This window comes from Sebastes fasciatus, chromosome 23 (genome assembly GCF_043250625.1).
Source record: "Sebastes fasciatus isolate fSebFas1 chromosome 23, fSebFas1.pri, whole genome shotgun sequence".
In the NCBI taxonomy this organism is placed as follows: domain Eukaryota; kingdom Metazoa; phylum Chordata; class Actinopteri; order Perciformes; family Sebastidae; genus Sebastes; species Sebastes fasciatus.
In genome coordinates, this window is record NC_133817.1 from 14,036,429 (window position 1) to 14,052,167 (window position 15,739).

Below are 15,739 nucleotides of genomic sequence, written 5' to 3' on the forward strand. Positions count from 1 at the left end.
TGTTATTCGCATATCTCGAGAACCGCTCTTTTGATCTACTTCACACTTGGCGGGTGTATTGCTCGGGACCAAAGGACATTCAATGTCAAATTTGGTGCAATCTGGGCATGTTGAATATTAACAAACTTTGAATAAACAAGCTGGAAGCAGAATCGAACCAGAGTGTATTTCACCAGTGTTTCTGGCCGTGAAACACTGGTGCAACCTGTGTGTGTTTTTCCCTCGTGAGTAAGACTGTATTTCCCCGGTGTCAGAGTTGATACTAACTTATAACACCAATAACGTTACCGCCAGCAAAATACCTCCTCTAAGTGTATTTCACCGGTGTTGACTGGTGTTGTCTGACCATAAGTAGCTTGGGTGTGTGACGCAACTATGTCATGGCAGGTGTATTTCGCAGGACCCAAGGAAGCACAGTGTCGAGTGTGAAGGTGTTTGTATGAGTGGTTCTCGAGTAGGGCTGCACAGTTAATCTAAATTTTGTCGAAATCTTAATGTGGCCTACTGAAATTTTCAAATCGCAGGATGAGGAGGAAATCGCAATATTTGCTAAAGATGAAATGTGTCAAAATACCATTTTAAATTAAATATTGTCATGCGACAGAGATGCCCTGGCCTACACATCATATTGTAGAGATCAACGCAAAAAAAAAAAAAAAATGAAAATGTTTTTCAATGAAAATGAGAATAATGATGTGAAAATTATTATACCCTCTAAATAATGCAAATCATATCGCAATTGCAATATCAGTCAAAATAATTGCAATTAGTGCATCCCTATTCTTGAGAAAGCTGCTAGCGGCAACACCACGGGCCAAGCATTCGTTCTGAACAGGCATGTTTTGAACGGGCACTGCACTAGTCTGATTTAATTTGAACAGACTGGAACGTTTAAAAATGTATTTTAGAGCGTAAAATAAGAAACCAAAATGAAATCCCCAAAGCAACTTTATAAAAATTTACTTCAGTCATTTAGTTAAATAGCAGAAAAACCTGGCCTGCTACGGAAACCTGCAGCTGAGTGAAGCCGATGTTGAAACTTTCACAGATGGCTTCTTCTTACCGGCTTTGAAAAATGAAAACGCTGTTAAAGAACACTGCTGCGCTAAAGCTGTGAAAGCTCGAGTTAAAATACTGCTAGTAACTAGGTTAAAAACATCTATAAAAGATCAGAGGGCCATAAAACCCCTTTGACAACCTGCCCAAAAAAAAGGCTTGTTAATTTCACACCAGTCAGATATGTATAGTCGCCGTACAGTAGCTAATGAGCAGAAAAGGTTCGGATTGTAGAGCTGCACCCCTTGTTAACTTTAACATGTTCTAATTACTCGTATCCAGGCTGTGTAAAACAAGGTCTTTGCATGTGTTTGGTAAGGCTCCAGCTTTGTTGAATTAAATGCTGCTCCTGACAAACTGCACCGTTGTTTTTAGTGGCAACCAGCTGATGACCAGAACATAACTGCTTAAAAAATGTATCTGAGCATTTTGCGAAGAGACAATAACCGTGTTTGACAGCTCCTTCAAAAGCAACCAACGCAGCTGGCTACAAACGCCACAATTAATTCCACGCTGGCTCTCTAAATTGTGCAGCCTAATGCTTTTGGAGGGCCCTCGTACAACTTTAATTATATTCATTACTTCAAATGGCTAACAGGCTTTTGTTTAGAATGAAAGGCTGCCCGATTGATACGGGAGTAGCGATGGTGACTAGAGCTTTTTTTTTTTTTTTTAAGAACGAACAGTGCACAAACTGAACTTTTCACATCTTGAAAAGCTGCCTAAAAGACACCGTTCCGCTTTTTGGAGAAGCAACAAAGTGGGTCTCAATTAAAATGCCACACACATGTAGCCCGCTCTCCAGCTGTGTGTTCCTAATTGGGCTTTTGGAGTCGTGCCCAAAAAGCTGTCCAGTTCTTTCCCCCCACACTACACTGATTTGATTCAATTTGAAGTTAGTAGTTAAATCACTTTCTTGCTTACTGAGCAACAATAGTGGAACTTTCTGTAAGAAGTCAATTGTGTTTAAGCTCCTTAGGAATTTAAAGCGCTAAACAAGAACAGAGAGCTACAAAAGATAGAGTAAGGGAAACTAACAATGCAATCAAGGAAAGCAGACATTGTGAAGCCACGGGAATAAATGGAAAGCAACACACAAGCAGAGATTGGTTAAGATACAGAAATAGCTTCATGTGTGGAGGCAGACGATAGTGAACTTATCCGTGTCTCCAAATAGACCGGTTTCTCTTTAGGTCAGCAAGTTTCCTTCCAACCAACACATTGCTTGGAATCAAAACGGATATCGATGGGTAGGAAAGTGCAATACTGAGCGAGGCTACTGGTGGGAACAAGGGCCAAGAGGAAAAGAAACTTTCCAATTCCCTTATATTTGAACACACTGTAGGCTATATCTTTCATCTCCATGTGGCTCCCTTGTGCAACCAAAATAGATACAAAATATTGAACCTTAGCAAGATGTTTTATAGCTCCCTGTTGTCTTACAGTTTGAGGAGGGTGTAGGAAGTCATGTTCCCAAGTATACTTGACTGGAGGGGTTCCACCCAAGTGAGCACAGCTCATCCCCCCCCCCCCCCCCCAGACGTTTACACCCCTCAACCAGCACTCCTCTGGGGCTCCAGTTAAAAAGGAGCAACGGGGGGTTATAACGCACAGTTGGTCTCCATGTTAATGCAGCTCCCTTCTGCTCTGGTGGGCGGGCGTTGTATAAACCAATCAGTCAAACCCCCCCACCCCCGCCTGTGGTTTTTAATTTTTCAAAAGGAAAGTTGATTGCCAAAGGAATCTGACCAATTTACAGCCACTTCAGTGAATGGATAAAGCATTTTTTAAAAAGAAAAGCAGTCCGACTGAGTGACGGAGATGAAAGAGCGAGCGGGGGAGATGGATGAACGTGTCTGTACCAATCACTGTATGGCTCAGCACCAAGGACAGCATTTTTTATGCCTGATCAAGTTAAAGTGAAACTCAGTCAAATGATGAAGCCTCCAACAGCAAAGCAAAAAAAAAAAAAAAAAAAAAACTCATCTGTGTGATTTAAATAAACATAAATCTGCCTGACACTGACAGCTGCAATATGTAGCACGGAGCTAAAGCTGACAGAGGAAAAAATAAAAAAATCACATAATTAATTAATGGCAAACTTTAAAGTCAGAGACTAGACTAGAATAGTAAGTAATTTCACCATCACTCCATACAGTGTAACTGATAAGAAGAAGGGTTTTAGTGTAAGTGTTTTAATGTATGCTTTCAGGTAAAAACAACTTTGATTTTGGAGAAAGTTCTGCTGGAAGAATCTATAGCATCTTTTCCACTGGACAAAAAAACACCCACTAACATCTGTCTTTTGTCATCAGTGGGAAAGGTTGCAATTCCAGGGACAAATGACTCTGCAGTAGTCAAAGGTATTTATCGGCTCCGATCGGAAGTGATGGAAACGTGATACCCAGTTGGAAACACTAATTTTCGCCTCTTTTTCCGGCACGATGCTATGTGATACATGTTGAAGTGAATATATAATAAATAAAATCAACAGGGATTTGGACAATTATTATAATTTATTAACGTACGAAACATATAATTAATATGATCTCCTCAATGCCAACAACTCCAGTCAGACAACAGTCTTTTTACCTCGCTGATCATCTTAAAACACATTTCATTCAAACTCGACAGAAACTAAATAAAACTAATCAAAATCGAAACTTGTTAGTCTTCCCCACTGTTCCAACAATCACCAACTCTGGTGTGGGAGTATGAGAGAGAGACTAGATAAGTATGGGGTTACTTTTGTGTCTTTATCATCCAATCAAACAGAATAAGTTTGAAAGCAAAAACGTTCCACACTGTAATCAAAAAATTGATTTAAGAGCAAAACTTGAGACACTGTAATCAAAAAATGTTTTATCGCAAGTAAAATAAAATTGTGATAAAATGTATTAATGCAAATCCAAAAAGTTTTGTTTGCTGTTGAGCTTAATCTCGGGGCTGTAACTACACTGAAAGATGTAAGACACGTCTCTATTGGTCACGCGTTTTTTAACCCATTCAAATATCACAGATTGTTATACAAAAAGCAATCTACACGCACCAGTTCAAACACATCTTTCTTGGTTCTTCAATGGAAGTTATGTATAATTAATTTATTAAGCGCATTCATTTTCTATCTTCTCCGTTCCCGCTTTGTCTTCTCCATGGACTTCAAAACTCCCCCCTCTCGCTTACTAACAATGGATGTTGCCAAACTGTCACTCCAATCGAGACATGTCTTACATCTTTCAGCGTAGGTCCCGCCCACAAGATTTTGGATTTGCAAGCAAAACCTTTGGAATTACTATCAAATTTATTTTACTTTTGATTGCATGTGGATAGTTTTTGCTCTCAAACCTATTCTGTTTGCTTGTATAATAAAGACAAAAAAGTAACTGGCGTCCGTGACGTCAAACGTGACACTCCAGGAAAAAAGAAAAACAGAAAAGCTAGAGCATCGGCACGGCATACTTCCAGCAGGAAAAGGAGTCCATCGCCCATTTTTAGTGGGTTTTCCGTGTTTTAAAAAACCTGCACATAGACGCTAAGTCTGGTGGAAAAAGGGTATAACGCAGTTCTTCATAACACCCAAGATCAAAAGCAGACAACCAACCACTCAACAACCTTGTTGATGGCTCTGAGATGACCTGGAGGCAAACCACTACTCATGTTATGTGGAGTTGGTCGAGACCAAAGCCTCTCTGGGACTATGTAACTGCAACCATAAAAGACATTATGGGATGTGCCATTCAAAACAACAGTGCTGTACAGTAATTAGTGAACATTGAGGAGGCAATACAAGGACGAGAACGATACCAGACAGCGAAAAAAAGCTACAACAAAAGAGCAAAGTTACTTGGAATCAATCCTGTTTCCAAGGTGACACTTTTCAAGATGAATTAATTTCTTTTATGTGCAAAAAATGATGTTAGTTGTGTTCAAAATACAGATTTCATTATACCAAACATATTCAAAAGTCGAATAAATAGGCAACTGTGCCCCCATTCAGCTCTGGTTAAATCTGGGAATTGGCATGACCGTTTTCCCCGAGCCGCAGTCAGCTTCGGAACACATTTAACTGCAGTGTCCGAAGCCATCATCGTTATAATCGCCCACATAATTATGATCCCATCATAGTTAGTGTGATCAACGTACCCAGTCACGAGGGGTAATGATATTGGAGGCTATAGCGCGCTGAGGGGAAAAAACTTAAGTCCTCGCTGAGTAATGGGCCTCCCCCTTTGGCCAAACGACGCCCGCTTACACTTAAAGCATCATTTACATTAGTGCTTGTTCTGGGCCATTGCGCAGAATGCTTGAAATGGGTCATTAGTAGCAGAATATCCACATCATCACTCTGTTCAATGTTGGAGGATACAAAATGTAGCAGCATGAGTCAAATTGCTTGTAATGTGTGTAATGTGCAAATACTGCCACTGGGGGGGATATACAGTGCTTTGTCATATAGCGCTGGGTGTGTGTGTGTGTGTGTATTTAGGAGATTACTGTGTAAGGGCAATGTGGCAGAAAAGGGTTTCAGAGGGACATCGCTGTAGCAGCAGGGTAATACTGCCACCATCTGGGACATCATGGCTCTAGCTCAATTCTCTACAGTCTACCAGTTGAGGACTTATGTATGCATCTCCCCACAGATTTACCAGTGTTTGTGCTGCTATATGATGATTACATCATGTTGCCAAAGATGATTTCCTCCTCATTCTATGTAGTGCTGCAAAACTAAAAACCAGCTTTGAGGTCCAACATTACTTCAGCCGTACTAAATGAGCAAACAGTTATGGAGGGAAAAGGATTTATGATGTCACTCTCTTGTATGGTGACACCCTGGAGCTCAGCCTCACCAACATAGCATGATCATGGCATGATAACAAATATAACCACAGAATCTGATAGCAGGGTTCTTCCACATTTCCATTTCGAAATTCCATACTTTCCTAGACTCAAATTTCCAGACTTCTCTGTAGATTTTTCAGACTATATTTCACTGCCGTTCTGCCTGGAACACTACTGCCTGAATTTCATTTCATTTTAATGCGTTGTATGACTACTGCAAACATTACATTTCATTTGAAATGTGTGCTATTCACTATTCTCGAGTGGGTCGCTATTCTCTACCGACTGGGTCCCTATTCTCTCTCCCCCCCGCTCTCTTTCATGATGAAAAGAAATGTAGGCTACTTCATAATATAAATCAACACCTGGACCTGGACCTGTGAGTCATTCTGCGTCATCCCCATCAGAATAGGGGCAAATAGTCTGGAAACAGAAATGTTTTTCTATAGTCTCTTTTATTTTTTCAATACTTATCCAGACCTGGAAATGACTAAAATCAAATTCCGTACTTTTCCATACTGCTTAGGTAACCCTGTGATAGGTAACAGTTATATAAAAAACTATGAAATATGGTAGTCACATATTGTGTGGGATATCGGATTAATCGGTACACAAGATTTCCTCTGAATGTATTTTCTTTTCGAGTCATCTTACCAAAAAGCAGAGATGAGCAGAATGAAAACCTAACCTTCTTCGGCATAAGTATCAGATTCAAGCTAACGCCTGAATGTTCTGATAGTGAGTGTTTTTATGCCTGACAAAACCATATTAAGCATAATAAGTGTCGTGCCATTTGTCCTGTATATAATCCATTCCATGTCAACAAACAAACATACATTACAGGTAGCAGAGAAGCAGAAATCTTACTTGTTCCCCCTGATTCCTTCCCTACGGACTGTGGCGAAGCCCTCGTTCACCAAAGAGTCAGCAATGTTCTCGCCTGTTGTGTCTTAAATGAGGAGAGAGAAAAAACCTATCAAACACTTTTTCGATTTTAGACCAGTATGATTAAATTTACACAGCAGTTAGTTTGTTCTGGTCAGGTAATTTGTTTGGACAAGAGGCAATCATGGGCGCTGACATTTAGGATACAAGGGACATTTAGCTACATAAAAGAAAAAAACCTTTTTACAGGTGTGCTGATTTAACGGTGGATTACAGACAATTCTCAGTTAAATCATAAAAAACACTCTATAGTACTGTACCACCATCAAACTATTTTAAAAACAGTGCATTTGACAAACTATGATGCTATTTTAGCGCAAAATATACACAACATTTTGATAGCACAACCGTAACTCAGAATCTTGGGGAGACCCCTGAGTTACAATGATAGGTGTGCATAACTGCGTTACCGTTTGAATTCCACATCACTGGTATGCAAAGCTTCGATCGGGCACTCAAATGAAAATGGCGGCGGGTAAAAACAAAGTTTATGAGCTGAAGTGCAAGCGGGCAATTCAATTATCCTGGAAACAGGGTGGCTTCGGCGATGTGGGCGAAACTACAGATTGATTTACATAACTAATTAAACATGACAATTAACTTTGGTCTTTGTTGTCATTTGATAACTGCCAATACGTAGAACAATTTGTATAGGGGCAGGTAAAAATTGACTTTGGGTAAATAGATTTGTGACCCACTTGCCTAAATACTAACGTTGAACCCTGTGTATGTTGAATTCAGTATAACGTGTTCCCTTTCGCATGATTTTGCTATATTCTTCAAAACATAAACTGCTGTCAAATAAAGAGAAAAGGAACATTTATGTAATGAGTATTTTTCCCCAGTGTGGACATCGTTCAGACCAGTTTGCGATTTTAGATGTCCACTCACCTCTCCCCAGGTAGACCATGCCGTACTCTCGGCCCAAAGCGGTCTTGATTTCCACAGTGAAGCACACTTCTTTGCCGATTAGCTTCTTGCGCAGGAACTCTCTGGCTTGAAAGGCCCACGGCTGCAATACAGACAGGAATATCAATGAACTCTTCCATAAGGCGATCAAATCAAACAACAAACAACTGACCTAAGTGTGTTTTGACTGATGAGTATCAGTAGAGCAACTAGTAGAGACTTACTGCTGTAACAACAAACAATAATTGGAACCTAATTCTATTTTCTGTCTAAATGACAGTATGGTCCCAGTTGGTAGCCCCCACTGCATGTTGTTTCCTTTTGCCTCTTCACGGCCACCAGACACACGTAAAAGTCCACAGTAATGAACTGCAATAAACCTGCTTTTTTCCCCAATATGATATTATTATGGTTAAAGCAAACTATCTCTGTAAGCTGATTTAAATGGGTTTTTACTTCTTTTTTTTTCATCTGATAAAAGAAATAAGACCTGACCATCTGCCAAGGCCAAATTGGAAATGCATTTAAAAATTAAAAAGCAGAAATTTTAGTCTTGCAACATTTAGATACTAATAGATTTTTTTTTAAACAGGCAGTAGGACAGACAGTTGTAACGTCTGGCTGTGATAAATAAATAGATGGGCTTTTCAAAAGGCGTGAAAAGGAAATTACACCAGTGGTATCTTCAAGCCTCGAGTTCAATTGAGATTTGACATGTTTATCTCGAGGCTACATCATCGTTTAGACAATCAAAGCACGGTCTAAATACCAATTCATACATAATTACAACTGCTCGATGGAGATGAGGGTAGCAAAGCCACGTGACAAAAATCCCAAAGCAGATCTTCTACCCACAGTTAAAAACAAATTGGAAAAGCATAGCGGGTGCTGCAGGGCTACTTAGCAGGACCTTGTTCTGCCTTTGCCAAACACAAATAAACAAACACAAACACAATAGGATGGAGCTGCTCACCTCATCGGGGGTGTCCTTGGTGTCGGGCTGGCCCTGAGCGGCTCGACGGGCCATGGACCCCGCTCGGATATTACTGAGATTGATCTGACGCTCCGGGGGTGGGCCGCCTCGGGGCTGGCCCCGAACAATGATGGCACAGCCTGACAAGACCTGGAGAGATGAAAACAAAGACTGTCAAACTGGAGAAGATAAAAATCAAATGTGAGAAGTATTGGCCACTGTTTCGTTAAGCAAATGGAGATGATATCTTCAGAAACTCTGAAATTCTATTCATCACAAAAGAGATTATGCTATTCACAGGCCACAAACAACAGGAACAAATTCCAGACCACAACACCTGTGTGCAAAGAAGAAATTAGCGGTGGCTTTCAGTTTCTATTTCCTGCACTCTGGTACATTAAGTAAACCGTTGTATTATTTGCATTGTAGCAAGTGTCAATCTGATAAGCACTGTGTGAGGGTCATGGAGGATTCATTTGAAATTGGTGACATAAACAAGTACAGAAAATAAGGAAATCATCAATTTAGTGAATTAGATCCGAGCTTGTGTTAAACCTGCTGTATGGATGCAAACCAAAAGAAGTAACAGGAGCCTAGAAAACTATTATAGAGCTGAAAAACAACTTCATGTTGCCATGGAGACAGTCTGTCATTCAAACGCAAGGTGAGATCACGCCATCTGACAACGTAGCTAAATACAAAAAAAAAAAAAGATAACCTACTCTTGGGTTTGACAACCATGGCATTTACACGAATCTGAGCAAACACCTTTTATCTGCAGACTCTCCGGTGTGTCTGCGGGGGACCATCACTGGGGGCTGTTGATCTAAGATGTGGGCTAGATAAAGTCAAATCACCACAATTCCCCACTATCTATCCGACCCAATCCCTCCATAAGTATAGGCTAAGCAGCGGAGTAGTTGTAGTTTTTACACACTGACCAGGCATGGAAAATAGAGGAACTACTCCGACCGCCCTTCTGTGTTTACAGAAGGGACAAGTTCCACTTGGAATGCACTACACGGCCTTGCTTGACTCTCTGATCACCTTTCTCAAGGCACAGAGTTGATTATTTTAGATAAGGGCCATTAATAAAGGTTGTACTATGAATCTAAATTAGGTATACTCATACTTGCCAACCATCCAGATTTCCCTGTTTTTCAATGCCCTCTCCCGGTGTAACAATTCTCCCGCATTTCTCCCGATTTATGACAAATTTTCACACCTTTTTTGTTATCTCAACCGGTTTCCGGCACTGTACAGCGTGTATAAGCTCTACTGTTTCAACCCCGGACAACCATACAGCTACACCTAACGTTGTTTACTGGCAGAAGAGAGAGCTGCTCGCGACATAACTCGGTTTGAGCTGCGTTTGTCGCACATCACAGCGCTCAGTGACAGAAGTCGGGCTTTGCTCGACGCAGCGAAAAAGCCACCGTGGCGTTGCGCAAGCCATTGGAAATAATGTGTGTGCTATCGTCGGGTTGTGTCTGAAAGGGCATTCAGTAAAACGAGAGACAGAGAGAGAAATGGAGAGTACTAAGAGATGGACAAGCAGGGGCAAAAAATGAATGAATGAACATTTAAAAAAAAGATGATTAGTGCATGCCAGAGATTCACACAAGTTCATGCCAGAGGGGCGAATTATTCTGTATTCTTTCCTGAGAATAAGATTAAAAGTATTTAAGATAAAAAATACGGGATCAGTTTTTAATTAAAAGTTTACACGCAAAGATTAACTCAGTCAATACTTTATTTCATTTGCTAGATGTGCACTCTCAGTGTATGTGCCCTCTCAAAGTAGCTCAATAATGTTGGATGTTACAGGGACTGTGATAAATGCAAATGTAGATTCCACTGCTCTGATTACATAAAAAAGTAAACTTTTTTTACTCAGATTTGATGCATATGGTAGTGTATTCTTTATACTGACAGTTTTCCTAAAATTTGATTTAAAAAACAAAACAATATATTGCCTTACTTAATATATCGCAAATATTTAATCGTAACCCCTGTATCATGATACGTATCGCCAGATTCTTGCCTATACACAGCCATATTTTATACTGTGGACATAAATCAAAGAGACCTTCCTTACTAAAATAATCCAACTACTCCGTCTCTGGTTGCACTAACAGATGCTTCACAAAAAACTAAATTCCTTTGGCAATAAACCCACAAGAGTGTATCCTACTGGCACACTTCCTTCTCAAGGGAGGTCACCAGCGCTTACCTGTTTACACTAGTTCTAAAAACAGCCCATCTTCCAACGCCTGGAGACATGTTTAATTGTGTGTTGTTGAATATGCTCTCGTTGATAAAGCAGCATGAGCGACATGCACCTTTTCTCATTAACACTGAAGCTCTTATTAGGATTTTACTACAGAAAAACAAGTCTTGCTTTTCTTTTCGTGTGAAACAGAAAACTGGTGGAATCTACCTTTTTGCCTGTTATTGACTATGGAGATGTGTTGTATATGAATGCTTCTGCTCGTTGTCTTCGCATGCTGGATAGCGTGTATCATGGGTCACTGAGATTCATCACAAACTGTCGTTCTTTGACTCACCATTGTGTACTCTACTCTAAAGTGAATTGGTCATCCTTATGTGCTCGTCGCCTCGGTCATTGGTATGTGTTTATCTACAAAAGCATTCTGGGTTTAGTTCCTTCTTACTTCTCCTAAGAAGGTGGTTCACTTCTTACCGGGGTAGATCACTGATGTTGAACAGCTAACCTGCTCCAGAGCAGGTTATGTTCCAGATAAGAGATCAACTCGTATGAAAGCCCCTCCTACTGACCAATCAGAGCTCAGTGCGGTGATTGTATGATAATATCACACACATATGAAGAAGTTACAGTCATAATCCAGGCTAAAAACAAAACAGTTTAAACTGACAAATTCAGGAACGACAGCTGGATTTATGCTGTGGGTGCTCACCGCTTTGAATTATGTTTTTATATTTATGGTGAAAGAAGGTTCAAATAGTCATACTACTCACAGGGTAAAAATAAGTGTAATCCATTCATCCAATACACTCTTAAAAGCTATTTATAATTGGACGACTATATCTGACTTTTGAGTGTTCCGTTAAATTAATAAGTCTGTTAATTTACGCATTCACACACTGGGAGTTTTTTTCCTTTGCAAGCTGTTCTTCCTGCATTTGGCAGCTTCAACTGTGTTACTTTTAGTGACACAGTATCAAGTGTTCAACTTCTTCGTATTTATCTAATATAGTTTACTTTTTGTAAAATGTGCCGCTCTGCCTGTCTGTCTGCTGACAGTAGACTTGTCCATGTCTGTGATTGGTTATATACTGCAAACACAACCAGACTGAGGAACCCTGGGTTGATTTACTGAGTTGATAACCACCTTTAAGCGGGATCTCATTTGTTAGGGTTAGTGAAGCCAGATAACAAGATACCCTGGGTATGTTGAACTATACCCTGGGTATGTTGAACTCGCTTCGTAGTACAGGCCTCAGGTCTCCCTTGTAAAAGAGATCTTTGATCCCAATGGGACTAACCTGGTTAAATAAAGGAAAATTAATAAAACAACTAAGATAACTGTGAATTAATCTTGTTTGCTCCAGTCTATTTGTTTCATGGTGGCATACAGGAGACTGTAAGTCAGGGGTGCCCAATACGTCGATCGCGATCTACCGGTCGATCGCAAAGGTAGTGTGGGTAGATCGCATGGCATTAAAAAATTTTTTTTTTTAAATAGACGTCAGCCAACAAATTGCAACACTGTTTCACCTGAACTCATCTGGAGTGGAGGATGAGATTTTGACACTACAAGCTGACATTCAGCTTAAGTCCAGGGCTCATGGACAGTTCTGGAACTTACTCACAGAGGAAAAGTACCTCAACATGAGGAAATGTGCTACCTCCTTGACTGCATTATTCGGCTCCACTTATTTATGCGAGTCAGCCTTTTCCCACATGAAGATTATTAAGTCCAAATACCGTTCCACCTTGACTGATGATCATTTGGAAGTGTGCTTGAGGCTGGCTATCAGCAGCTACTGTCCGGACTATGCATCCCTGGCTGATTCCATTCAGTGCAAGTCATCAGAGTAAGGTAATGACAAAAAATGTACAGAGTTATATTGTACAATATGGCTTCATGCAGTTATGCAAGGTACACCAACATATATTGTACATATAAAGAATACTCAATATATTTATAAATAAATATATGTTTTGCATTTTTATAGTAGGTAGATCATTTTGACTTGGTCATTTTATAAGTAGCTCGCATGCTGAAAAAGTGTGTGCACCCCTGCTGTAAGTCTACCTTCCACAGGTCAAATTATGGATCTATGCAAAAGCATTCATTGAGTAAATCTGCTCCCTTTATCTAGAGGAGTAACTTAAAGGTTATCTCCTCCTTAGAACAAAGTGCCAGGCTGTTATTTAACCTCGGACAGAGACTACTACACACCACCAAGATGAATGGCAGATTATAGGGGGCAAGAAAAGTTGTAGCTACGTGTCAGTTTCTCGTGGTTGGTTTGAACCAGCACCCTGAGGACAGACATGAGTGTGTGACTTGAAGGGTCCAAAACACATGAAACCAGTACATGAATCATAGATCTCCTACTCTACTACTAAAGCTGGCTTCTTTAAACAATGAAATATTACACAATAGCATTTATAGGGAAATGCTGAGAAGAATGACACGATATAAGGAGAAGCTTTGGGAGTTAATACACAATTTACATGTGTCAAATCAGATGAATTAATTCAGTTTCAGCGTAAAACGTCTTCAGTAACACCGCAAAGCACCAACTTTGTTCATTAAATCAACACAAATGCTAGTTAGCCAACAGCTAGTTAGCTTAGCCGTTAGCTGGGAACTAAACATCTGTTAACGTTACAGTTAAGTTAGTGAATGACAGTTTACAGTTTAGTTGTTTATTAGTACGTGTAAATTCACGTTTTATGTAATGACAGAGGACTTTTGACAGTTTGTCAATACACTTTTCCACTGAGATTGTTTATTCAAGTTACTTAAGCGCTAACTAGCATGATAGTAAACGTGTGCTAACGTCAGTTTGGCTTCAGCTCAAGGCCTATAGAAGGAGGATAGGACTGGCGTCATATCTACGGGGGTATTGCACATGCGCAGTAGAATCTGGTCACACTGCGCATGCGTCATACTACACACCTCTATTGAGGAGTTAACATGCTAAAATATAAAAATGACACATGGGGTTATTTCATTGGCAAATCCAGTATTCAGTATTTTCAAATTTAGTTCTACTTTTGGGACAGAAAAATACATTAATCACTGGATTCGGGTGTCCCCTCATTTCTGTGTGGAGAGAGCTTTGGAAATAAACTAACAATAAAAGTCAGGAAAGAACTGTAAACAAGACTTTTTGCTTTTTACTTGAACTTGTAACCTGATCAGTATTTTAAAGTCCTGGCTGTGGCACTAGCTGCACTATATTCAGTTTTAACAGTTTTTTCTTCATCTCCTTGTATTTTTATATCTGGTATATTTTTTTTGTACTTTGCAATACTAACTTTTTTTTACTGCCAAAATGTTTACTAACATGTTTTTGCACTATGGACTGTGATGCTGGAAAGTTGAATTTCCCTCGGGATCAATAAAGTTACTATCTATCTATCTATCTATCTATGAAAAGCACCCCATGTTCTGTTTTCCTTATAAATATAAATACCTACCTTTACCCCAGATAATAATGCACACAGTGCACTTTCATAGACTAAGCTACTGGAGTTACCCTGTACTATATTCATTTTTAACAGTCTCTTCTGCACTATATTCAATTTATACAGTCTCTTCTGCACTATACTCACTTTTTTAATAGTCGTGTATCACTGCTGTTACTCTGCACTATATTCACTTTTAACAGTTTTCTTCATCTCCTTGTATTTTTTATATCTGGTATATTTTTTTTGTATTTTGCACTACTAACTTTTTTTACCAACATGTTTTGCACTGTGGAACTGTGATGCTGGAAACTTGAATTTCCCATGGGATCAATAAAGTTTCTTTCTTTCTTTCGTTCTTTCTATCTATCTATCTATCTATACCCCAAGACCCATGTCCCATCCTCCTTCTATAGGCCTTGGCTTCAGCTTGTTAGCAGGCTAGCAACTAGCTGGCTGTTAGCTGTGCATGCTGGTCGCAGCCAGGTGAGCTGTGACAGTTGTTATAGCGACACACTGGTGTTTAACATACAGTTGCATTTATATGGTTAAATAAGTTCATTAAAAGTTGTATGACAATAGGCAGTTAGTGTAACGTTCATTAACTAGCTGTACCCCCTTAGACTCAACGTATTCATGTATGTTAAGAGTATTTCCTACCATTTTCACTATTCCTCTTTGCAGAGAAGCAGCAGACGGAGAAGAAGGGTTTGTCTGAGCTGGAGCCGAAACAGATGCCATGTCCACAACGGTGTTCAGAGATTACTACAACGATAATAAAGGGGTGACCAGGTTAAGGGAGCTGGGACTCTGAAAGCCAAGAGAGGAAAAAGGCTGAATACACGATCAACACACACGTTGTACCGGAAACACACTTTGCCATGCGTCAAAATGATTCCGGGTCTGAGGCAAGGCCTATAGAAGGAGGCTCGATCACAGGGGATATGACGCATGCGCAGTGGAACTCAAGCTGCAGTCCCGCGTTGTGATTGGCAGACCAGATTCTACTGCGCATGTGTATTACCTCCACAGCCTTGACGCATGTTCTATCCTTCTTTTAATAGGCCTTGGTCTACGGGGAGCAGAATGAATGGGAGCGAATGGACTCGGACCGCAAGAGACAAATTGAAGTAAAGGCTTCCGGGTGAAGAGGTGCGACACGTCAGCATAGTGTTAACCCAGCTAATGCTGCCTTCAAGGTCTGTCGGAAGTTTAATATTTGAGCATCGATCTGAGCTTCACAAAAAAACGACCCTTACAAAAATGACAAATTAAGTATATTGTATATAACAGTTGCCAGAAATAAATGTGTACTTTGCATGAAATGTTAT

At 40.0% G+C, this 15,739-nt stretch overlaps 1 protein-coding gene across 1 annotated transcript in view; it reads right to left on the reverse strand.

The window, feature by feature from the left end:
• Positions 1-15,288, reverse strand: part of snd1 (staphylococcal nuclease and tudor domain containing 1) — a 213,564-nt gene extending 198,276 nt beyond the window's left edge. Inside the window, exons 1-4 of the mRNA XM_074625382.1 lie at positions 15,069-15,288; positions 8,723-8,872; positions 7,732-7,852; positions 6,763-6,844 (exon numbers count right to left, since the gene is read on the reverse strand). Coding sequence (XP_074481483.1) covers positions 6,763-6,844; positions 7,732-7,852; positions 8,723-8,872; positions 15,069-15,149 — 434 coding nt within the window. The 5' untranslated portion in view covers positions 15,150-15,288. The remainder of the gene's footprint in view (positions 1-6,762; positions 6,845-7,731; positions 7,853-8,722; positions 8,873-15,068) is intronic.
• Between the last annotated feature and the right edge of the window lie 451 nt (positions 15,289-15,739).